Below are 25,112 nucleotides of genomic sequence, written 5' to 3'. Positions count from 1 at the left end.
TATATATGTATATTACATTATTTTGCATATATTTGTTATCAAAGAAGAGGGTTGTAAAGGTGGTGTAGAAGCTGTGAACAATAATTGCACAGCATGTAATGAGGGGAGAGTAAGTAAATAAAGAAAAATAACAGACAATGAATTAAAATGATCTTATTTTGAAAGTCAAAACTAACAGCTCACAACATGAACGATAGGAATTTCTAAAACCAATATCCTGTGTTTTAGGTTTGGTTGAACATAAAGTCAATTTTAAGTTCAGGTAATAATAGATTTAAAAAGATGCTACCACCTTCATATTTGTGCGTGTAGTTGCTCATGTAGTTTAAATTCTGAAATTTCACATTTGATTGAACAAAAATCTTTTGATAAGTGCATTTAATGAGGTAAATTATGTAGAAGGAACACTGATGTGGCTCCTCTTCTTTTCCAGTCGCTGTGTCGGAAGAGACGAGCCGGAGGAGAGGTGGTATCACTGACTCTCACTGCCTCCTACCGTCAGCATCCTCACTCCTCCATCGTGAGGTTCTGGTCGTAGCAGTCCCAGTTCAGGAGGTCTTTTCCTTGAAACCACAGCTGGATCTCCCTCTGAGCTCCTTCCAGTGAGTCGCTGGCGTGAACCACATTCCTTTAAATACCCACATCCACACAAGATTAATTTACCTCCAGGACAGAGAGACCACACGCAATATCTTCACATGAAGTCTAGTCCTGAACCTTACAATTGAAACCAGAAGTTTACATACACTGTGGAAAAAGATATAAAACCTTTTTTTTTCTCTCACTGTTTGACATTAAGTCAGACTAAACTTTTCCTGTTTTAGGTCAATCAGGATTACCAACATTATTTCTATTTGCCAAATGCCAGAATAATGAGAGAGAGATTTTTTTTTTTACTACTTTCTTCAAAGTCAGAATATAGCATATATAGCATATATAGAAATAGAATACAGACACTAAGATTGCTTTGCCTTCAAACTATTTGGGAAAGCCTAGATGATGATGTCATGGCTTTGGAAGCTTTTGATTGGTTAACTGACAACATTTAAGTTAACTGGAGGCACACCTGTGGATGTATTTTAAGGCACACCTCAAACACACTGCTTCCTTTTGTGACAACATGGAAAATTTAAAGAAATCAGCCAAGATATCAGGAAGAGAACTGTGGACCTCCACAAGTCTGGTTTCTCTGTCCCAGAGATTACAGTTTGTAAATGCACACAGGAACAAAGACCATCATTTCTGGAGATATGTCCTGTGGTCTGATGAAACTAAAACCGAACTGTTCGGCCTTAATGACCATCGTTACATCTGGAGGAAAAAAGAGGAAGCTTGAAGCCTGAGAACACCATCCCAACTGTGAAGCATGGGGGTGGCAGCATCATGCTGTGGGGGTGTTTTGCTGCAGGACGGCATCATGAGGAAAGAACATTTTGTGGAAATATTGAAGCAACATCTCAAGACATCAGCCAAGAAGTTAAAGCTTGGGCACTAATGGGTTGTCAGATGGACACTGACCCTCAGCATACCGCCAGATTAGTTACAGAGAGGCTTCAGGACAACAAGGTCAGTGTTTTGGAGTGGCCATCACAAAGGCCCGATCTAAATCCTGGAGAAAATATGTGGCCAGAGCTGAAAAGGCGTGTGGAGCAAGGTGGCTATAAACCTGACTCAGTTCCACCAGTTCTATCAGGAGGAATGGGCCAGAATTCATCAAACTATTGTGAGAAGCTTGTGGATGGAAACCCAAAACGTTTGACCCAAGTCATACAGTTTAAAGGCAACGCTGCCAAATACTAAGGAAATGTACGTAAACTTCTGACTTTGAAGAAAGTAATAAAAAATTCTCTCTCTCATTATTCTGGCGTTTAGCAAATATAAATAATTTTGGTAATCCTAACTGACCGACAACAGAAAAAGCTTAGTCACATTAAATGTCAGACAGTGAGGAAAAAAAAGGTTATGAGTCTATGTAAACGGTGTATGTAAACTTCTGGATTCAGCTGTATGATGACATGATGTGACATCAGGCTACCTGCTGACATGGAGGCTGAAGTCTCCTCTGACTGTTCCTGCCTGAGCTGCAGCTGGATTCGTGGGTCCCACCATCGTACGGGTTGACTGCACTACGTTGTCACCCTCCCATACCTGAGCAAAAATGCAAAAGTTGGTCAACATAATGCAAAAATTGAGCTAATTTTATATAAAAGAAGCAGATATCATGCCCTCACCATGACGACCACTGGCCCTGAGGTCATGTAATCCACCAGATTGCGATAGAAAGGCTTCGACGTCAGCTGACAGTAGTGCTGAGACAGCAGATCCTCAGACACCTTTAATACAGAGACAGACACATTGAGTAGAGAGCTTGGACATCACACAAACACTTATTCCAGACTTGCGTACCTGCAGCATCTTCAGGCCGACCAACTTGAAGCCGCGCTGCTCAAACCGCTGAATGATTTGTCCCACGAGGCGACGCTGAACTCCATCTGGCTTCACAGCTATAAGAGTCCGCTCCCTCACATCTGGATGAGCTGCTGGGACGAGACAGAACAAGGACTAAAGTACTAGACTTAAGTACAACATGGAGGTACTTGTACTGTAGTTGAGTGTTCTGTTTTCTACTTCTACTCATTTTTACTTCACTACATTTATCTGACAGCTTTAGTGACTTTACAAATTACAATTTTTTGAACAAAAAACATATAAAGAGCTTATATACATATAACTTACACTGTATATATAACTTATCTTATTTTATATTGAAATCTCTCCTATTTTATTTTTTGCTCTTTATTTTGTTCTTTATTCTATGTTGCACTGAAGGAGCTGCTCTTAATCTCATTGTACATGTGTATAGTGACAATAAAGGCATTCTATTCTATTCTATTCTAAACATTTTAAAAAATAAATTAAACTATTGAACATTTTGTAAAGTACAGCTGGAATGATTAATCAAATAATAATTGGAAACTATTTTACCCACATTTAAGTTATTTTTAATGGATAAAGATTCCACACTTTATAAATGTGATGGAGATTTTAATCATTTTAAAAGTCTGGACTGTTGGTTGGACAAAACAAGCCTAACAGCAATTCTTTCTTTCTTTCTTTCTTTCTTTCTTTCTTTCTTTCTTTCAAAAAGCAATGAGTGGAGAAAATAATCAGCAGTTTAATCAGTAATGAAAATCATATTTAGTGTCAGTTGGATACAAAATAGTTGAAAAATTAGATCCACGTCAAGAAACTACCACTGTGAAGTCCTGCTTTTACATTAGAACATGAGTAATAATAATCAAATAATGTACTGTATAATAGTACAGTATCATGTGACAATTTTCTGCATTGAGTATTTTTACGGTTAATACTGTAAGTACATTTTCCTGATTGTATTTGAAGAGTTCATTTGCAAAAACAGATAGGCCTTGTTTTGTGTCTCCAAAAAGTGAGTGGAGCCCCACAGTGTGACTGCGTAAAAGTTTATGTAAACACAGGCAGAACTACCCTCTGTGCGTAAAAGAGCATTTGGCACAACAGATATTGTGTGTATGTTGCTCAGTGGCCTCGTTGCGCACAGCTGCAAAACCACACACGAGCTAATGAATGACTGCATGCGATCAATTCAACACACACGGGACACGCCACGAGAAGAGCTCCGTCCGCTGGCATTCAGCTTTAAGGCTGCCTGTGCCAGTGATGTAAGGGGACATGGTTAGTTTGGTTCTGGGGGAAGGGTTCGGGTTTAGTGGGTGCTGGTGCGGTGCCTTGGTCATTACGCACGGAACGCACAGATTTTGACCACTTGTTTGGTTTCTCGCGTCATCCCCACCAACTTTGTGCCTCTAACCCAGTTCCAGTTCATGACCCCGTGCGTCAGACTGGGGGATTTGTTATCGCAAATGGCGCTGTCAAGTTTGGAACAAATACGCTTTGGAGGTAAATTCTCTGCCAATCACATCCAACAGTAATCTTTTATTTAAGTATATGTTTCTACATATGGTTTTTTATTATGTCACATCACATCACTTATATTTCTCAAATTACGTGGTCAGTTTCTGAATCTGACATTAAACTCATAAAGAGTCACTTAAAGTTAGGCGTAAAATCTCTGAAATACTAAAAAGAGAAGAGAGGGGGAAAAAAAGCATGATTAGGCACAACTCCCCAGCTGATACAAATCCAGCCACTTACTTGATTTGCTCCTGTGCCAAGCAGCTCCGTGTCCGCCCCGCAGCGCAGTGGGAAACCCAGACAGCAGACTTCTGGTGGGTTCTTGAAACCCCGAATGAAACTGTTTGAGGATTCTGTTAAAAATGTACCGCTGCAACATGACCGTGTTTTGACGTGTCAACCTCTGGAGAGTGAAGTCAACCCTCCTCAATAAAAACTCACGGGACGTGGACATCCCCCTGTGCGTCTAACCTCACTGTCACTCAAACATTTAACTCCAGTGGTGCCAAACCTCTGGCTGCTTCTTATTATTTCTCCAAAAACGTTCATATTTATTTCAGCATTGAGCGAAGATTCCTTTTTTTAAAAAAATAATTTTCATTTCTGTCTGATTGCATCACTGGATTTGACAAAAATACAAGTTTTGTGCATAAACCTCCTCAGAAATAATCAAGATTTTGTATTTAAATAAAAGATCCAACACCAGAGTGCAAAAGAACAGTAAAAGTCATCCATTTAAAATATTTTAGTAACAGGAACAAATGATTAGCATTAAAATACACTTTAAGTGCCAAAAATAAAAGTACTTGCTATGCAGAAAAGCATAATTTAGAATAATGTACATATTTTGGATGAGAAATATTGACGCATTACTGTGTTCATCACTTTAAGGTTCGAGCTGGTGACTTAAATACTTTACATGGTTTATCTGCTGGGTAGCTTGTAAATGTCCCCTGGGGATCAATAAAGTTTTATCTTAATGTATAATATTACATTGAATGTATTTGTTGACTAGGTTTTGTATTCTTAAACAAAATCTGGAAAGTCACTAAATAACTGCAATAGAGTAAAAAGTACAATATTAGCTGCTGATTTGTTGTGGAGTACAAGTATAAAGTAGCATGAAATGGAAATACTAAAGTACAAGAAACTCAAAATTGCACTTATTTAAGAAAATGTACATAGCTACTTTCAATTTCCTGTTTTAGCAGCAGATATTCAGCAGGGGTGTGGTAACTGTGAGTTTAAGAGCCAAACACTGATTCTTCAGGTTCCTTTTTTTTTTTTTTTTTTTTTTTAAATTGTGTTGTAAATTTACCAAAGAGGCAGCAAAAGCAAAGATACTCTGACTTTGACTCAGTGTTTGTATGAAGAACTCCAAGTCTGCTGAGTGACCAGATCATATCATTGTTGTGTAAAATCCAACAACCACAGAAGACACCGTTATTATAAATATATTAAAAATAAAGTGATCTTTAGGTGTAAAGTTGCTGGAATTCCCTTTACATAAAACCCCATAAATATGATCATCTTTAAGAGTTCAATCAACACTAAATTGAAACCTTCTCAACATCTGGCAACAGTGATATTTATATATATACTTGTTTTTACATTAAAGACATAATTTACATAATTCAGCATCACGGTGAGATTTTGAGACAAAAAAATTAAATCTTCAATCAAACTAAAGCAGTGCAACAATTAAGATTATTTCTGTTCCCTCACAGTCCTGTTGGTGGAGCTCAGACAGCTCCAAACAGCTCTCTAACATCCAGCAATCACACAGTAAAGCCCACGGCAAAACTGAATGTAAACACTTTATAGGTGTTCAGTCATCTTAATGTCTAAAGCTTCAGACTGATAAACGATACCAGACACTAGGATTGAAGCAGGGATCATCGCTGCCTGCTCAACCTGCAGAAAGAGATGCAACATCTTGTACAGAGTACTGTGAAGTTTGTGCTCTTGTTTCACCTTATTACTGTGAAAGTTGTCAAACTCTCTCAATATTCTTCCCATGCAAATGCTCACACGTTACGCCTCAAGACTCTCGTCTATTCATGCTCAAAAGTTTCTCACAATAAAAATCCGTCTCTGCTTTGTCCATCTGCAAAGACCTCAACATCTGAATCTAGGTTATTAAAAAAATGCAAGCCTCAAAAGTTATTCTGCAGTTAACAACAATGATTTTAAGTTAAAATGAAAAGCCGTCATTAACAACTATAAAGCAAAAACAGTGCAAAGATACAGCAAACTGTTGAATCTCCTAATACAACCGCTATTCTTACAAACAATAGTGCAACAACTCTGCCAGAGGGAACACAGACCAATCAAAGCACGAATTAACCAATGCGTGAGTTTTACTAAAAAAGCACTTTATTAATCAAGCAGGTTTTCTCTTTTTCAGAATGGAATGATATGAAAGATCTTAAGTTGAGAGTCTGTCTCCTTTGGAGATGAAAAAGGCAAAAATGAATGAAAGCAGACATTTAAAAAACTCAAAATGAGTTGAAAGTGCTCAGTCCCAGCCCAGCTTTGTCGCGGAGGCGTGGGAAAGAAGGCCTGGCTCAGACTGCTCCAGGTCTGGGCGAAAGCCAACTGCAGACCAGGTTTACATTTCTTGCCAAATTAACCTTGGCAATACATAAGGAGGGCACTGCTTTCAAAATAATAATAATGTGCCAACCTTCTACAGTAGAAATCAAAGGAACATCAGCAGCATCCTCAACCTAAAATTACTCAACCAAACCATGTGTGTCGCTTCCTCCTGTCACTCTGAAGAGGTGGAGCAAAGCTGAATTGGAGGAGTGTTGGGCAAAGTGGTCAGCACAGGCAGTCCTTTAGATCATAGTCGATGTGGAGTGGTTCAATCAGTCATTGTGCTATAGCTTGATGGTGCCAGTGGGCAAGCTACTGTTACACAGTCTGTAGTAGCGAAGATCATTCACCAGCCGCTGCACGCTTTGAGTGAACGAAGGCAGGTCCTTCAAAAAGAAGAGAAAGGAGACAGAAGGTGAGTCAGTGGTGAAGAAAACAACACGAGGCAAACACAAACATGTGCTGGAGCTTGATGATATTTAAAATCAATTCTGAAGTACTGATATACATAAAGAAAGAATGCACAGGTGGAACTAATAATGCTCAACATCATCAAACGTCCCGATGAGACATGACAATGAGTGGAATGAAGCCATCATTCACACAGGTGTTTCTTTATTCTGTTTGATGTGCCGCCCAATTCAAGTGAACGAACACCAGGACTGAAGTTGAGACTCTGGATTCCTTGAAGGTGTAAACATGTAGCAGGTGCAAGCTGTTAAGTAGAAAAAGAGCCACAATGTGACAGAACTCAGCTTTGTCCTTGTATTTTTGGCTTTATGTACATATGCAAATGCAGCTTTAGGTCATGACCTTCTAGAAAACTGCCTCAACTCTGTGAATCCTATGTTGACGTGTTGACAGGAATAAACTGAGATTTCGGAAACGTTTGCTTTCTGTTTGTTTCCTATCAGTCACTACATGTCTTTTTCTGATTAATCCCATATTTCATGGCTCTAAAAGAAGCAAGCCGTGATCACATGGATAGATTATTCCTGAAAAGACACTCATCCAGTTGCACATTGTTTTTTAAAATGAAAACATATCAGTGTAGACGTAGCCTCAGGTAGATGTCAGTCATGCACAGTTCTCATCTCACAAAGCAAATAAAAACACCAGTGAGTGTGCATACCATTAAACAAGTGTAGGATTTAGCAGCATCTATCAGTGACGCTGCAAACTGCAACCAACTGAATCACCTCTCATGTTTTCAAGCGTGAAGCAGAACCTTACTGACGCTTCACTGTAAAAAACACAAACTCTAAAGCCAGTGTTTGGTCTGAGTGGTCTGAGCTACTGTAGGAATGCGGTGGTGCAACACTGAGGGCTTCCAAAGTAGATATAAAAGGCACATTCTAAGCTAACAAGAACACAACAATTCATAGTCGCAGGTGATTATAGACTAATGATAACATTAATATGAATATTGTATGCCTTTTCTGCTAATAGATTAAGAACTGTTCATTTACTGTGCTGCAAAAGTTAAACAGAAAGCGAAAGAAAAGAGCACATGTGCAGTTTGTTTGGTTCTGGCTGTTAACTTGTCACTACTGGAGCAAACTATAAAAACATGTTGCGATCTGGTAGCTTTCTGTGCAATACCACTTTAATACAACAGAAGAATATTCAATTTATATCATAGACTACTTTAGAACAAAATACATTAGAGGAAGTTTCCATGTTCTTCCAGACTTCTTTTAGACAGGTTGCTGCTGAAAATGCTATGAACAAAAGTGTTATAAAAGCCCTTTAACAGCATAAATCTGTTGTCTCAAAACCTTCACAAACAATATCAAATTCCCTGCAAGGCCACTGGAGGTTAAGTGGAAAATATATTGTTATAATTCAGGTCAATCAAGACTTTAAGGGAAGACGTTTGGGTATTTCTATTGGCTGTTGTTGTGGACAAATCTAAGCCGTCTTGCCAAATCTGGTGCGTAACAACAGGTTAATTCTGTTTCTGTTTAATGCAACATACAATGTGCCAACAGCCTGTGAAACACGTCACCATGGTTACCCATTGGGAGAGAGCTGCTCGCAGATTCAACTCACAATGCGTGTGTTAGCACCGAAACACTGTTAGCATAGCATTAGATTACCCGTTCAAGCTTGAAGTTGCGTGCGAGAACAGCTCGTTGGCTCGTGTCCACACCCTGACAGCCGTTGAGGAACTCTGGCATGAAGGCGGAGTAGAAGGCATCAAAGTCCACAGAGGCCATGTTGTAAATAGCGAGGGTGATTTCCTCCTGGAGGAGGTCGTGACTTTTGTGGAGGAGGACTTGCAGCAGCACGTTGATGAAGTGGAAGAGCATCGAGGTCCGGAAAAGCTTCTGTAGCACAAAAATACCAATAAGAATGACAACAGAGTCGATACACGTGATGTAGAGAATCGCTGCAGTTCACACATGTGGATGAGTTTGTTTTTGTTTTGTCAGTCAGAGGCTGTGTGCAGGACAGAGTGATGGATTGAGGTCCATTCACTGCTTCTTTAATTACAGGGAATCCATTTTTTAAAATGTACATTACTTTGTTATGACTATGATGTGCATCTTAAACCTGAAAAATCTTAGATTTGGTAATATTTATGTTATTATTGGGAAGAATACAGTGGTCATGATGGTCTGAGTGTCACCACGTGTGTCCTAAGGAGGAAAAAAAACACAACAAAACTAAAGAAAAAAACACTGAACAGGTTTCATGGGTAACAAAGGATCTGATTAAAGCAATTACAGTCAGAATTGTCTATTTGTGTTCAGACACTCTCACTTCCAGAAGAGATATTGCACCAGCTCCACCTTGAAAAGTTTGGTAGCTATAGCATGCTAGCACACAAGCAAAGGCAGACACGGAATGCTTTTTGTTAGTCTTGTATGATGTTGACTGGTTACGGTTTTTATTTTCCGTCCTGAACACCAACAATCTGCTATTCTTGTGCTCACACTGAACAAGTCCGTGATGGCTCGTGGTTTGTTCCAATAAAGTCTGTTCAAACAAAATGGCTGTGCAAAAGAAAGAAATCTACCATTACTTTGTGTAGTCCTTAAGCTACAAGGATGGCTTTAATGGTTAATTTGAATTAATTAGGAATATCAATATTCAATGGAGATTTTATGTTATACTTAGTTTATGGTCTTAAAATATATATACATTTGTTTCCTACATGTTTAATTTTGCTTGTTAATAACAGGCCAGTATTTAAATGCAGTTCAAAAGAATCACAGCTAATGAGACTCTGTTGAATGTTTATATTACAATAACAAATGATAAGAATCTTGCTTGTAATGCAATGAACTGCAACTCCAAAATCTTGGTACACAACACAGTGTGAATTTTGTGTAGTGTTACACTCCAAAGATTGATAATGATCGACAAGTTGTGGACGTATGCAGACTGCTTCCAGAAAAGAGGTTTGGTAGCATCTCTGCTCTATGATGTGCTGCTCAAGTAAAATAAAGATGTTGATAGAAAAGCTGAACTTACTCTGTGATACAACTTGTGCTTGCTGTTGAGTGACTCCAAATAGGAGAGATTCTGCTTGAAAATGTGGATGTCGGGCTGCAGGAAAGACTGTCCGAAAGCCTGGAAAAGATATTTCAGCATAAGCAAAGGAATCATGAGGAAATAGATTTAACTATGGACTGTTATCTACGAGAAAATGTTAGAATTTAAGATGACTTCTAACTTTGAGAACACGTCAGTTGGATTTTAGATTATATATGCTTCACACAAAAAGTTTTGTCATTGTTACATCGATTGGACAATAAACTGTTGTTCACCTGAAGAACAGACACTCAAAAACACCCAGAAGGTACGATGACGACAACAGTAGGCAAACGTATAAACACACCTGCATGGCGGCAGTGAACTGGGCTTCATTTTCCATCGTGTCTTCAGCAGCTCCTCTTTGGACACTTGTTAAGACTGAAGTTTTAAAGAAGTACCTCCAGTTTTGGTGAAGTATTTGGTATAGCAACTCAAACATCTCCGCCTTGACGTCTGGCGAAGACCGCTATCGAAAAAAACAACAGATTCAATAATGACTGTTAATCAGGAAATTTGACAACTGGCAAAGACAAAAATACAGCATCGGGAATTATATCATTATTAAGCACACGACTATTTTCATTTTCAACATATTTAAATGAACCGATTTGCGATTATTGTGAATTTGACTTTCTTTTGTGATACTGACAACTTTCGTAGCTTAACAGCAGAAATGGAACCACGTCAAATTTCTACATTAACGAGCACCAACTGACCTCTGCCACAACTGGGTAGACCTGCTCCATGCACAGCGAGAGGATGCTGGGTAGGAAGGGCTTGAATGCTTGACCAGGTTCTTGTACCACCACCTGCAGGATTTTCAGGAACTTCTGTACCACTCTACAACCTGCACTGCCCTCCTGTAAAATACTGGCTGCCAGCTGTTCCCTGGAGCACAAAAAAAGTCGCATCACGTTACTGGGTCCTAAGAGGGATTCCTACATTTTCAGTGTTTGTCACGTAAAATTTTAATGTTTATCCGTCAAAACAGGATGTAGTACTTTTGTAAATACAACTGATCAAGAAAGTTTTGTACCTGGTGAACATGCTGAGGAAAGTGTGGATGATCTGACCCGTGAAGGCAACACCCATCTGGACTCGCAACGCCTGAAACAGCGTCAAGAAGAAGGCCAGCATCTCATCTGTGACATCTGGGAAAGAGAGGTGACAATTAATGAAGTTGGCCGTGAGACAATCATGCATGTCTTCAAACTGTTAGTTCATAAGGATTTATTGCATTATTTGTAGGAATTATTATTAACTACTTGAGCCCACAAATGATTTCTGTGGCTTTGTACTGAGCTTGGAACACAGGACTCCTAATATTTTAACATCTTAATATTTCCTTTTTTGTGACCAACATCATCCTAATATAAAATAAGCATTAACATTCATGAGCACTGCTGCTTGCTGTGACGGCGAAAACAAGGTGTGTAGTTAGGAAATCCAGAGCAAACTGTAAAAGAACTGCATCAATAACTAGCAGTTGCTACAGCAGAAATAATGTTGCTAAACTGAGGTTAAAGACAAATGTTTAGACCAGGGGTCTCCAACCCTAGTCCTTGAGAGACACAGTCCTGCATGTTTTAGATGTTTCCCTCTTCCAACACACCTGATTCAAATGATCAGCTCATCATCAAGCTCTGCAGAAGCCTGATAATGATCCTGATCATTTGAATCAGGATCATCATCAAGCTCTGCAGAAGCCTGATAATGATCCTGATCATTTGAATCAGGTGTGTTGGAAGAGGGAAACATCTAAAACATGCAGGACTGTGGCTCTTGAGGATCAGGATTGGAGACCCCTGGTTTAGACTGTACAAAGACATGGATTTGGCCTCTTTCTTCATGCAATGTTACACTTCATGCACTAGGAGGAGGTAGAGAAACACTTCCACCAGTTTGTAAAGTGCACCGCATGCTGGAATAAGCTGTAGTCCGCTGTGACATAGCAGATGAGTAAAGATATTCAAGTGTTCTTAAACCTTCTTAAACTGTGATCAAAATGTTAGTTGTTTCTTTTTCTGGACAGTTGGCTGCAGATGACAAACTAACCTGGCTGCTGAATAAACACTGGGAAAAGGCTGAGAGACACTTGGACAGACTCCTGAAGACTCTGGTAACAGATCTGACGTGATTTAGTGGATTCACCGGAGATGCTGTCCACTATGTCTCTGAGGACAGGCAGGGTCTGCTTTATCACTGCTTTCACTAGAGAAAAGTAGCGAGAAAACACAATTAGGACAAAGAATGTGAAAGGAGGCGTCAGAATAATGTAAAAAGAAACCACGAGTGTTTAAAAAAAGACATGAAGCACTAAAGTAAGAGAAAGAAATACTGACTGTCATCCAGGCCGGGTTGCCGTGGAGTAATGTTCACTGTGCCTCTTAAAATACGATACTCTCGGGTGAGGGCTGCCAGTAAGCTGGCATGGTTGCTGGAGCGTGTCTGCCACTGCTGTTCGCTCTCTGGTAAATTTGGCCATGGGAGCAGCAGCATATTGGATAAAGCTCTACACACCAACATGTGAGCCTGTGTGAGCAGCGACACATGAACACGCAGGGTTACTCCAAATACTGAGGACATTTCAAGATGTTTAATCTTTGAGATCATTTTAAAAGACATCCGTTTATTCCTAATCTTTACGTTGTTTAATGTTTTGTGTAAAGAGAAATTTCTGATTTAACATTAAAAAAGAGAACTTTAACCAATCCTATCTAGCTGAACGTCTATTGTTTTTATAATCACGAGATATGCACATTAAAATCTACCAACATTTACCTCTTGGGGCAGTCTGCGGGTCTGATTCTCTGTAGTAATCAGATTAAAGATGTTCTGAACAGCTGGCAAAGTGACCAAGAACACAGGCCTCACTGTGGCAGTTATGGAGACCATCAAGTGACAAGCTGAGAGCAGCAACTTTTCAGGTACCTGGAGATAAAGACAGAATTTAAGTGTAAAACTAAAAGAGCCAATCAATAGCAAGACTCTCCAGCCTGTGTTGCTTTTTCATATATGTGAGTAAGCAGGGGAAAGCAAATACTGGTAGTAACACGGAATAATTACAGCCCTTTCACCCGTTATGTACAACTTTCTCATAAGTTCACTTGAGCTAAATGGCCAGATACAGAAAGTGGAAGACAGACACACAAAAAAACATCTGTGAACATAAGCTGCAGAGTTTAGGCATTGGTTAACATTTCTCATTTGTCATTTCCTCCACAATAAACCACTGTTGCAACATGAAACAATTACCGCAATATAGATCAAGAGTTCGCTAGTTTCTTATATTTGACCCAGTATTGCTGTGTATTTTTTAAATTTTGTTTGCTAAGAGGCATGCATAACTTTTAAACGCTGTTACAAATGTAAACAGATATTTAAAACTGTACATATAAAACAAATTAGTCAAACACTGAATTATTACCTTAAAGACAACCATGGAAAAAAAAGTATGAGTCAAGCTACCTTCGCTGTGATGAGTGGGCTACTGGCATCTACTGCGGACGTGATGAGGTTGATGAACTGGGTCTGGTTTTGACTGTGGACTTCACTGTAGAACTGTGCAAGCCAGTGAGAATAGGCTTGCAAAGCAGCAAGGGCCTGTGCGTGTCTGCAACAAACAAAACAACAAACACACTTAAAACCTGATTCTTCTTTTTACAACTTACCCCCTCTGGCTGTGAATTTACATAATAGTACTGTGATAGGTAATAATAGTAGTGCTGTGAATAGTACGTTTTAATTTATTTATTTACAAGATTACTTGGTAATATTTTTGTATGTCATGAAATTCTAGTAAACGCTGAAAGACAACATTTAAATTCATGAAGACATGAAGTCAGTTCCAGAAATAAAACAATTCTGCAACTTGGTGGTGTAAAACTTTTAGTTGCTCTGGAGGTGAGACAACTGTACAACGATGTGTAAACTGATACGGTGGCTTTTCACTTCTGTGCAACTATTAACGCTCTCATTTCTCGTGGTCTCTTGTAAATAACACTTTGTTTGATAACTCAACAACATAATCCTGTTGTTTTTAACCAATGTGTCACATATACAGGGTTACATTTTCCGTTCAACATGTGATACTCACACGTCAATGAGGTCTGGCTTGAGGACAGAAGGCACAGCGGTCTCCAGGTCATAAAGGCTGGTCTGAGAGCCGTAACAAGTCACTTCAACCAGCCTTGAAAAAAAGAAACAAAGGGTTCATTATATTTCACTTACTCATCAAACACAACAATACCCTCTAGTATGCTGAAAACATAGAAATTTACTTCAATACAGCATAGAAAAGAAGCCAATGTCAACTTAGGAATGAACCAGGATTTAGTAATATTGGCTAAAATGTGCATCAATAATTCTGTTCATTCTAAAGCACAAATCTAGACTCCAGTTGTTGGCACAACAATCCTTCAGCAGCTGAACACTGACCTCTCCACCACTGCCAGGGCGTCACTGAAACGTGCAGCAAAAACCTCCCCAATAAAATGCTCCGCCAAGCGACCGACGGCCTGCAGGAGGGAGCTGAGGTCCCTGAGAGAACAGTGAAGTCGACGGCAGTCATTCTCTGCAGAGATATTGAGCCTTCGACCTGAAAAACAACACAAAACAAACAAAAAAACGTCACCACAGACCACTCTATCATTTAAATCAATGGAAATACCATCAGTCAAAGAATGCGAAATGTTTCTTACTCGTGCCAGTGGTGACAATAAACTGCTGCAGACCCAAATATACGTCCAGATTTTCTTGAAGGACGGGAAACTTTAGAGAGAAGAGCGGAATAACGATGAGGCTGATACATCACTGAACATTTCTTCATATGTGATAATTAAATTCAAATTCTTTCTGGTATTATTTAATTTCTTCGCTTGATGAGTACAGACGTGTCCAAAACAGCAGACACACAAACATGAAAGAAGGAAAAGAAAAGAAGAACACAGAATCACAACCACAGAACTCAAGAGCAACTTAGCAACTGATTAGCAGGAAGACGTCATCTTTTGGAAGAAACCGGGTTTAAACAAAAAACAATTCATGAAATCACTTTTAAAAACAATTTAAGTTCAGTTTGACGAACCGAGTTATAAAATGATCATATGATAAAGGCTTCACTTGATGCACTATTTTATAAAATATTGCAACTCATCTCTGAACACAACATGCTGTTTACCACCTGTGATCGGTGTTTTTTTTCTTTGCTGCTGCCCTATCACAGTAATTTTCCAGGCCTGGGATAAACAAAGTATTTTTCTATTCTCAACCACAACTACCCTTAATTTATCTATTTTTTTAAAAACTCACAAATAGACGCCCTTTATTTATTTAAGATATTAGGTTTATCATGTGACGTTTCAATAGAATTATATATATATATGTATGTTACAGTGCCGCACTAGGGAAAGTAAACTGTCTCACTCCTTTTATAGCAGCTTAACAGACAGCCGTTTGTTTAAAAAAAAAAAAAAAAAAAAAAACTGTGAAAGTCTCAACTCTAAATTTCACACGTCTCACATGAGAGAACTGTTCACGTCAGATCCGTGAAACTGCCGTGTTGCATCACTCTACTGCTGCTGCAGCTGCCTGGAGTTATAGATTACTGGATATGAGACATCCAGTTGGAAGATAATGAAACAAAAAAGCAGCAAAATGTAATTTTCAAATGTGGTAAAAAAAAAAAAGTTGAAACGAAGTCTCTGCCTCAGTTATCCATGTTTGTTTTTGAATTAAGACACTCGCATGTGTGTTATAAGTCAGTTTAATTAGTTAGTCCAGTAGCTTTACCAATTAATTTCCTTCAATCGTAGCATAAAGTATTAAATATTATTCATGTGGATGCATTCACTTAACACAATGATTTTGCAAAATAAGTTTTAGCAGTTAACTCTGACTGTGTTAACTGTGACCTGATGCTAAATGTTAACACATCCCTCCCAGCCAATCAGCAAGAAATGGTCTGGAATATAATTCAAAAGCTGATAATGTAATGTCTATTAACCTTACAAAATGCCACCAACAATGATTTCTTACCAAAGTAGAAAAAGCATGGGATGGGAGCAGCTCCATCACCTTGGCAACCACCTCCAGACTCTGACGCAGGTACCTTTGCCACTCAGTCTGTTGCTATAGTTACCAAATAAAGGAGAATATCAGACTATGAAGTAAAAGATACATATTTTTAATGTGAACATGTGTTCAAAGGTAAATATGATGTCGCTAATAGTATCAAAACTTTCATTTTAGACTTTTTGAGGCTACAGGAGATGCACAATACATATTAAGAGAAAATGTAAATGACAATTTGTGAAGTATACTGTCAGTAAAATGTTCTTACATCATCATCCAGAGTCTCATCATCCAGCTCTTCTAACTGGGCCTGATTGTATCTGAACTGTATGCGATTCAGAACTTCCCTCAACAGAAGAACTAAGGCATCTTTGTACCTGCACAATCAAACATGAAAAAGTTTAACAACAGAAATTTCAAGCAAAAGCATCGATTCCAACATCCGGTGCTCTTTGTTGACTGCAGTATAGATGGTTGCATTATTATGAGGTCATCGATGAATTTGATCTCACTGGGAGTTTTGGAAAACAGGTTTTCTAGGTGACTTACCTATTTAGGACGCTTTCTCTGTCTGCGAGCCTGCTTTTGATTTTGGTGGTTAGAAAATCCAAAAACACACTCCAAATGTCCAAACAGGCAAAGTAGCCTTCATGTGTTGGCTAAAAAAAAAGAAAAAGCAATGAGAAGCAGGTTTGCATGACACCTGTAGAAAATCAACACACTGTCATGTGCTGCATAAACAATGACTCACAAGCTTATCATTACCTGGTTGAAGGTGTATTTAAAAAGCAGGGCAAGAAACTCTACAATAGGAAATTGAGGACTTGACTCGATTCGCCTCAAGTGAACACTGACAAACAGGCGCAGGAAGTCTGTGAACTTTTCCAAGTAACTGCAGGATGAGAGGAAAATTGTTAACACAAACTATTGAAATAATCATAAACATCTTGCAGTCAGAAGTTACATCATAAAGTCTATGGTGGCCAATTATATTACCATTTCTTCAATAAAGGCCAAGTTCTCAGTTATGCTACCCAAAAACAGCTTCCTTCTCGACTACAAAAAGTGACATTGTGGCTCTCATGTCTGACAAACAACTCACTGAATTATCAAGCTCAACTGATAGTGATGATGACGTCACAGAGGAGTTGATTACAAAAAGCTCAATGTCTGACTTCTGAGACAACTGAATACAACATGGCATCTACAAATCAGCATTTTATCTTGCATTTTGGTTAGATGTGTGCAGAAAGTGAGCCAGCACCTTCAAACTGACATTTACAGACCGCGGTTATGTCAACTCAACAGTCAACTTAAACACAAGCACAACAATACAGTGTCATTTAAATGTTTTAAGTGCAATAAAAACGAATTATGATGAATTTGCAAAGCAAAAATCTAGTTTTTAACCAGTAAACACTCCTTTATGCACAATACCAGCGTCCACTCATGGGCCGAGTTGTACCTTTCATCGAGTTCCTGTAAGCGGCTCTTGACTGTATGAGCATTATTCTCTCGTGTCAGCCTTTGCAGAAGAAAGAAGGTCTGCTGGAACATTCGCAGCAGGTACTCCTCAAAATCCATTGGCACACAGTTCTTTGACACCAGTTCATTAACACAGGTCATGGCAAGTACGCCGAGACGGGCGCGATCCACTTTGTTCCCCTCGCTCTGCTGTCCGTTTCGCCCTCCTCCGTTTGATGTCGGCGGCATTACCCCAGGATTAAGCTGTCCATTAGAGGAGGAGGAGTTGGAGGAGATGAAGGATCCTATCTTGGCTTTCGTGCGAAGATCACAACCAAAGCGCGCAAAATGGAAAATGGAAGCCAGCAGGGTGGGCGTAATACTCGTGGACAGAGGGATCCAGCTGAACAGGTGCGCTAAACACTCCAAAACCAGACAACAGAGCTGCTGACTGTCATTGTCCAATGCTGCCATGGGCTGACAAAGCAGCTTCGAGTACTGGCTGCCCTGAAACAAAGTGCCCAGCAGTTCCACTGGGAGATTTAAAAAAACACAAAGTGGAGTGGTAAACATACACGAAACAAACTGCTTGATAAAACACTTGCCGCAGTCACTGCTCAAGAATGTAAACAGGCAACAACAACTTCATGATCACTGCTATCAAGTCCTTTCAGTTTTAACCAAATAACAAAGTGACGGTTTGCTCACCACTTTCTCCTGAGGTGGGTGACGGAGGCGGAGTAGAAGCGATGACACTGTGCTTGTCCCAGTATGTCTCCAGAATACCTGAAAGTCAAGAGGTGAAGAACCCAGTTACTGGAATATACTGAAGAGGTTGCACCAAAACCTTTGTTCTGGCAGCTTCACTCATATTTATGCAGACTTTATTTTTACTTTTAGTCGAGTGAGATTTTGGTTTTTTTGTTGATGTGCCTTAGTCTTAATATTGGATTGGATTTGCATTTAAGACTTTATATCCCTTGACAAAAAGACAGCACTGTTGGCTCACTCAGGCTGCAGTTCATTCATTATTACATGCAATCATGTGCAATTTCTAATTGCCATATCCCCCTAATACCAGTAAGTGTGATGCATTAATCATTTATAGCACAATTCTCTTTTCTGCATGTTGCCTGCAACCTTTAATTTTGTCCCTAGACTGGAAAATGCACCACAATTGACCAACCAGCATCTGCTACTAGGGCTGGGTAATATACTGAATTAAATGACGTTAAACTGAAGAAAGGTACCCATGCTACTTCAGTAATATGGAAAAGATCCAAAGCAAAAAGATGCTGCACAGAATACAGACGTGACTCGATAACCCGACCCTTAACAATCCGAAAACCTTGCTATCTGACTTTTCTTTTTTTTTTTTTAGGAAAAAGGAACGGAACCCATAGAAAACAGTCTTAACATACCGACAGCCTTGAATTCCGACGCCGACATCACGTTTTATGTCACAAATAAGGATAACGGTGTATTATCTGACTTAACAATCCGACAGATTGGCTACATTCAGACTGCAGGACTTAATGCTCAATTCAGATTTTTTGTAAAATCCAATTTTTCTGCCAGTTCATTCACATTTCCAGTTGAATGCGACTTGTATGTGATCTGCTGTGTGAACTTCATACGACCCAGAAGTGCCACAAGAGGACACAACAACGTCACACGCAGTGAGCGTGTCCAGTGTTTACGGAAGTAAACACGGATTGTAACAGTGGAGCGTATCCGCTATTCCTCCGTCCGTCACCGATGCTGGAAACAGAATTGTAACCGCAAACTAAACTGGCATCAGCAGTCAAGTACTGTCTGTGTGTTCCGGTCACTTCCACCCTGTCAGAGCGCACCACCAGGGTGGAAGTGGCCGGAACTTGCACAAGCGCACCGGTCAATTAGGCGTGAAATCCAGCGATGCGTAGTGTTCTAACAATACATTAGTTATTATAAGCTAAAAAACAATAAATATTAACAACAAATGACCCTTCAAGCAACAAGCCCTCCTTGTATCTTGACCTCTGTCTTGACAATCTGATAGTCTTGCTATCTGACATAAAAGAAGGTTTTACATTCAGCGTCAGATTATTGAGTCACGACTGTATTAGCCCAAATAATCGTAATTTTAAGACTTCCCTTGCCAACATCACACATTTTAAAGTTAGGAAATCTCTTTACACTTGTGGTGAGCTAATGCAAGGAGAACAGAGTCCTCACTACTACATTTTTTGTCACAAACACATAATCTATTAAAGCCACATCTGTGTATCTTGACTCTCGGTTACAGGCTCTTGAAGCAGAACCATATTCTCTGACTCAAAATTTCCCTCCTTGGTTAGTTTCTCCAACAAAGACACAGAGAGATGGTGTGAACTTGTTTTCAGTCCTTATTAATGTACTTCCTCTGTGGCAGTAAAATGTGTTCCACAAGTCTTTAGTTACTCCTGTAGGTTAAATTGAGCTAAGAAAACTCTGAAAGACAAACTATAAATGGACCGAAAATATTTGCTTGCTCAGCAAACAAGCTGTAAGGCGACATTCTTGGTAAAGGACAGTAGCACACTCGTACTCTTTCCATTCAATAGCAATATCTGATGTTATGAATTTGTAGTTGTCTAGACCCATCACATTTTAACTGTACTTTAAATAAAGAGGGAAAAAAGTACATTTACATTAGGGAAACAAGTTGCAGAAAGTATTAAAAGTTGTTCTCACCAGTCAACAGTCCAAGCACAGTCGGTACCTGCTCCAGCAGCAGTTTACGCAGCTCCTCTTTCCTGGCAACACTCAAGTCTTCTCGAGGACATGCAAGTTCCTCTGACGTGGTTTTCAACATCACCAACCCCAGTGGAGCCAGAGCTGGGGACTGGATCAACTGTGGTTCAAAGATTCACAGACAGCAGCTCAGTAAGATCACAAAATATTCCCAACCAACCCCGAGTACTTCAAACTGTTCCAAAAGGAAGCAATAACATAGATTTTCTGAAGGTTGGAGGACAGTTCAGGGGTTTTCAGTGCTCGATAGTGGAGGGGAGGGATCATGTCTAAAACAAAGACGAGCTACAATAAAAGCAAAGCACATAAACAGCACATAAACAAAATTAACCCTCACGGAAACAGCACTACATGTAGTACATGTCATTGTTTACACCGTTATTTCTTTCTGAATTCATAATGAGACAACATATGAGGATCTAGTCACTGTGACGTCCCATCTTTACCTGAACAGTTTCCTCTTGGAAACCTTGGTGTCTATTTAACAAATGTTTAATTAAAAAATTGCAACATTTTTAACTTTTGACAAATTTCTTCTGTGTATAAGGACATACCACTTCCTCTTTATGTTTCATGGTTGACTGCAAACACTGAAATAACTACAGTACATTTTTCTGAACAAACAAAGGTTAATTTATAAACAAAGAAAACCTGAAACACGGTTTAGATAAATTTGACAGATGTAAAAGGTAAAATGCTGAAGGTTACTCTTCAGAACTACTTTACCCCATCAGGGAATACAGGAGAAACTGTGGCATTGTAGTCATGCTTTAATGAAACTCTCTGTGTCTGGTGTTACCATTTAACACGTCAATCAGCATTCAGTTACTAAATGTTTTCATTGCAGGTCAGCAGGGCTTACCTGCAGTGTGTTTGTAAAGAAATCATGGTAGAACATTGGCCAATCCTGGCGGCCGATGTCCACGATGACTTTGCAGAGTTTATTACGGATGAAATAGGGCACGGATTTGTGCTGAGCAAGTAGGAGTTTGGGCAGACAGCTGCGAATCTCCATCTTGTCTTGGGAAGCAACACCAATCCACATCTTGTTCACCAGGTTCTAAAAGTAGAAGGAAAAAAACCGCCTGTCAGAGCTTTGTCTGAAAGAAACTACACATTCATATAGACATACTGTTTATGGAGTTATATTTTCTAACACTTCTCAATAACCTATTGTAATGTGCTTTTCATAATAAAACCACTAAAAACCATTTTGACTAACACACCTTCCACTGTAAGCATCACGCTATACCTAACTTTAAGCATGTTTCCCAAGTATGCAATAAAGAAGGTTAAAGTTTGTCCAAAGGAGATCAAGAGATGCTCAGCCTTTTAACCCATGCAAATGCATTACACACTAAACTGACTTGTTTTTCAGAATTTAAAAAATGAGGAAACAGAAAGACACTATGAAGCAGATTCTTGTTACAGTGCACCTCTTCCTGCATTCTGTACGTATAAAACTGTGTCTTTTTATGATAACTGTCTTGTTTTCAAAGATTTAAAGGTTTATTAAAGCTCCAGACAGTACTTTGAACTGAAAATATGCATCTCCCGCCAAGAGGACTTACTTCAAATACTGTGAGACTGTACATCATTACATACTCATTTCGAGTATTGGAGAGGAAGAACAAGCAGTGGCGCCACGCTCCAGTCTGCTGTGCAAAGTTATTCAGCAGCTCTTCTGCAGAAAAAAGGAAGTAGGCAAGGTCTTTCACAGCGGTATATGACAATGTAGTACCTAACAAGCAGACAGCCTCAAAGTAATGCGTCACAACACAGGAAGTGTACAAAAAGCGATGCAAAAAATACTTAAAGTATAAAGGAAATTGTTTCAGGTCACACTAAATAACCTGCAATGAAAAGCAGAGCTGTGCTAAAGTATATTCCAGTATATGGTACATTGTACTGGGGGATCCAACCATTTTAAGGCAGCTGTTCAAACGACTTTGTAGAGAAGAGTTTCAAGTGAGGGAAAAATAAACTTTACCATTTGTCACCTACTTTTCATCTAAAAATAAAGATTAGAGTCACAAAGTGATTTATTTCACTTTGAATAATACACACCTTTAAAACGTTAGCTCATCTGATCTTAAATTGACCCTGGGAAAAAGTCAAACAAGTTTCTCAGACTTCATTCACATTTTTAGGTCTCGTTTCTGTAGCATGTCATTTATACTCAACAATGTCAGTGGAGATGCTGACAGGAAATGAGGAGGAGTAAGGGGTAAACATGAAGCAAAGTGCTAAATGGCTTAGAGCCTGAACCATTGACAATCATGTGGTTTGTGCATGACCCATTAGGTTACTGGGGCGCCCCTTTGTTTCATGTACTTAGGCTCTGCATCGTTTTAGCAATAACTCCGATAACTGTTGTTTAAATTTTAAACTGGCTTGGTGGAAACACAAGTGTGATAATACAGATTCATGACCTTTCTTCTAATGTGTAGTTACAGGCTTTACAAGCCTCAAGCCTACCTATTTCTCTTTTTCGCTCATTAGTTGTGCAGCTGTGAAAGAACTCCGTCATCAGGCTCTCCAGCGCGCGTAGCGATGCCTCCTCTGAAGCCTAATGAATAATAAATGATAAGGTTAGATTCAAACAGCACATGTAGACCATATATTACTAACCTATCACTATCTATCAATTAGAATGAGAAATATATGTATCTGCACATTAGAAATATAACATTCAGTGATGTGCATGTCATACTATATGCAGATGAAGCCACGTTTTTACACACAAGAAACCCACAGTAAAGAAAAGAATGCACAAACACTCACGTATCATGTCTAGATATCTGAGCATTTCCTATGCCGATTTATGTCATCTAAGTGCATGCAGTCATATGATCCAGCTCATGCAAACCCCTTAACTGGAAACCTATCTGCACTTGTCCATACCTGCACATGGCTATAATCGAAAATTACACATGTATCACTGATTGGTGTGCACGTTTTGGCACAGCCTCATGGAAATATGCTTTGGCAGCTCAAAACTGCAATCTGGCTTTCTCGTGTGGCGGAAGTCGGGCCCTGCCTAAGCAAATGCGAGATAACAAATTGTGGATTTTTTTTTTTTTTTTTAAAGAGCAGCCCCTGTGGCAGGCAGGTCTGAATTCCTCAAATGAGCCACAACTTGCCGAGGCTAAACACTGCTGAAAGAAAATATTCGGTGTTGCAAGATGGGCGTCTTGCACCGTGAAATGGCTTGACGAGTTGACACATCCCGTGGAATACCTGGCCCCGAACCGTTAGATGACATACCCGGCACACAGATCCATACAGTCATATTAGCCGTTAGCCAAACGTAACGAAACATATTTACATTATTAACTAAACACCGGGTCTTCCTGTTTACACATAGGAATCAAAGGCTTATGCAGTGCGCTAGCTATTAGCAAACAAGACAGGACACAAACAAGTAGCTGAATAAAACACGTTAAATTTCACTCACCATGTTTAGCTGGCTCAGATGCTTTCTTCAGTTTACTCAGTCACTGACTAATTACAGCAATAAGCCCACATTAGTGACCTAGCTAGCCAACTCTGTAGCTAACGTTAGCTAAGGTGTTGCTGGCTAACGTAACCGCAAAGGGGGTGCATCATGCTCGGTTCGACTGCTTGGGTCGATACTCTACACACAACTCTGCCGGCAAAAAGGTCGACTTTACTCTCAACAGCAGCTAAAACAGCACCGGAGAAGTGTGCGCCGTTAATTAGCGTCCTACATCAGGCATTTCGACGCTAAATGACCCAGTGGCTAACGCTGCAGCGGATGGCTAACTGGTTAGCTTTTTCTAGAAGGATGAAGGCAGAGTTTTCTCCTCAGCTAGCTGTCAACCGTTGACATGATTCTGGTCACGACAACTTGTCTTTTTCCGTTCCTGAATTCAAAGCGGGTGAGTGTGCACGTCCGAGTTATATATCTCACACAAACAAAAAATGTGTAATAGCTCTACATATGCAGCACCAAATGCGCTTGTTCCTGTTATTCCCCGTCTCAGTACTCAGGGCGGCTCGAGAATACAGCTAGCTTGCAGGTTACAGGCTCCGCTCCGCAACTTCCTCTATCGGCGCAACCAACCAACCCGATCAGCCCGAGTCAAGCCAGTCACAAAAACACATGAACCATCCCCGCTTACATCCTTCAAACTACTGCACTTTATTTATTTATTTATTTTATTTATTTGTTTTATTTGGACAGAAAGTTTTGGAGTTTTTGGATGAGAGGTGTAAAGTCCTCACGGACCAAAAGGAGAAACCCAATTTAGGATTACCATGACCTGGATGGCTGAGAATATACACAGATATAAGATTTTTGAGAGTCATAATGTAAATATAATTAAGAATTGAGGACTGTTGAATAGAATTTAAAGCAATTTTAATGTTACTTGTTCTAATTTCCTTATAAAGCATATACAAAAAGCTAATGTGAACACATAAAATTTTCTCTCTGCTTAAAAACAACCAGTTCAAACAGAGATCAAATACAGAAACATGACTGGATTTAAATAAATTAACATTCCACAAATATAAAAACACAAGACTACATAGCACACTGCTCATACTCTCATTCATCCCAATCTTTATCTCTACACAAGCCCATCTTTATATTATTTATCTAGCACACTTATATTACCAACAGCCTATTTTATTTATATATTTACAGTGTTCATACTGTTAATAGGGGATCATAAAGAAAA

At 39.4% G+C, this 25,112-nt stretch overlaps 2 protein-coding genes across 2 annotated transcripts; both read right to left on the bottom strand.

Moving 5' to 3' along the window:
• Nucleotides 1-178: 178 nt before the first annotated feature.
• On the bottom strand, nucleotides 179-4,333 carry nme4 (NME/NM23 nucleoside diphosphate kinase 4). The gene is made up of 5 exons (XM_008305065.1): nucleotides 4,195-4,333; nucleotides 2,407-2,537; nucleotides 2,232-2,333; nucleotides 2,036-2,148; nucleotides 179-628 (listed from the first exon to the last, which is right to left on the bottom strand). The coding sequence occupies exons 1-5, from the start codon at nucleotides 4,331-4,333 to the stop codon at nucleotides 508-510; spliced, it is 606 nt and encodes a 201-aa protein (XP_008303287.1). The 3' UTR covers nucleotides 179-507.
• A 1,193-nt stretch (nucleotides 4,334-5,526) lies between these two features.
• xpo6 (exportin 6) lies at nucleotides 5,527-24,438 on the bottom strand. Its single transcript, XM_008305054.1, has 24 exons — nucleotides 23,864-24,438; nucleotides 22,885-22,975; nucleotides 21,978-22,090; nucleotides 21,269-21,466; nucleotides 20,347-20,506; nucleotides 18,340-18,417; nucleotides 17,633-18,164; nucleotides 16,933-17,059; nucleotides 16,717-16,826; nucleotides 16,436-16,544; nucleotides 16,132-16,224; nucleotides 14,796-14,865; nucleotides 14,533-14,692; nucleotides 14,192-14,284; nucleotides 13,564-13,708; nucleotides 12,877-13,026; nucleotides 12,438-12,627; nucleotides 12,151-12,306; nucleotides 11,132-11,246; nucleotides 10,812-10,983; nucleotides 10,400-10,561; nucleotides 10,033-10,131; nucleotides 8,652-8,882; nucleotides 5,527-6,938 (listed from the first exon to the last, which is right to left on the bottom strand). The coding sequence occupies exons 1-24, from the start codon at nucleotides 23,864-23,866 to the stop codon at nucleotides 6,837-6,839; spliced, it is 3,459 nt and encodes a 1,152-aa protein (XP_008303276.1). The 5' UTR covers nucleotides 23,867-24,438; the 3' UTR covers nucleotides 5,527-6,836.
• Nucleotides 24,439-25,112: the final 674 nt, after the last annotated feature.

The sequence above is a fragment of the Stegastes partitus genome, unplaced genomic scaffold, assembly GCF_000690725.1.
Source record: "Stegastes partitus isolate 25-593 unplaced genomic scaffold, Stegastes_partitus-1.0.2 Scaffold43, whole genome shotgun sequence".
Lineage (NCBI taxonomy): Eukaryota > Metazoa > Chordata > Actinopteri > Pomacentridae > Stegastes > Stegastes partitus.
The sequence above is the reverse complement of the archived record's forward strand: the minus strand, read 5'-3'. Positions and strand labels throughout refer to the sequence as shown.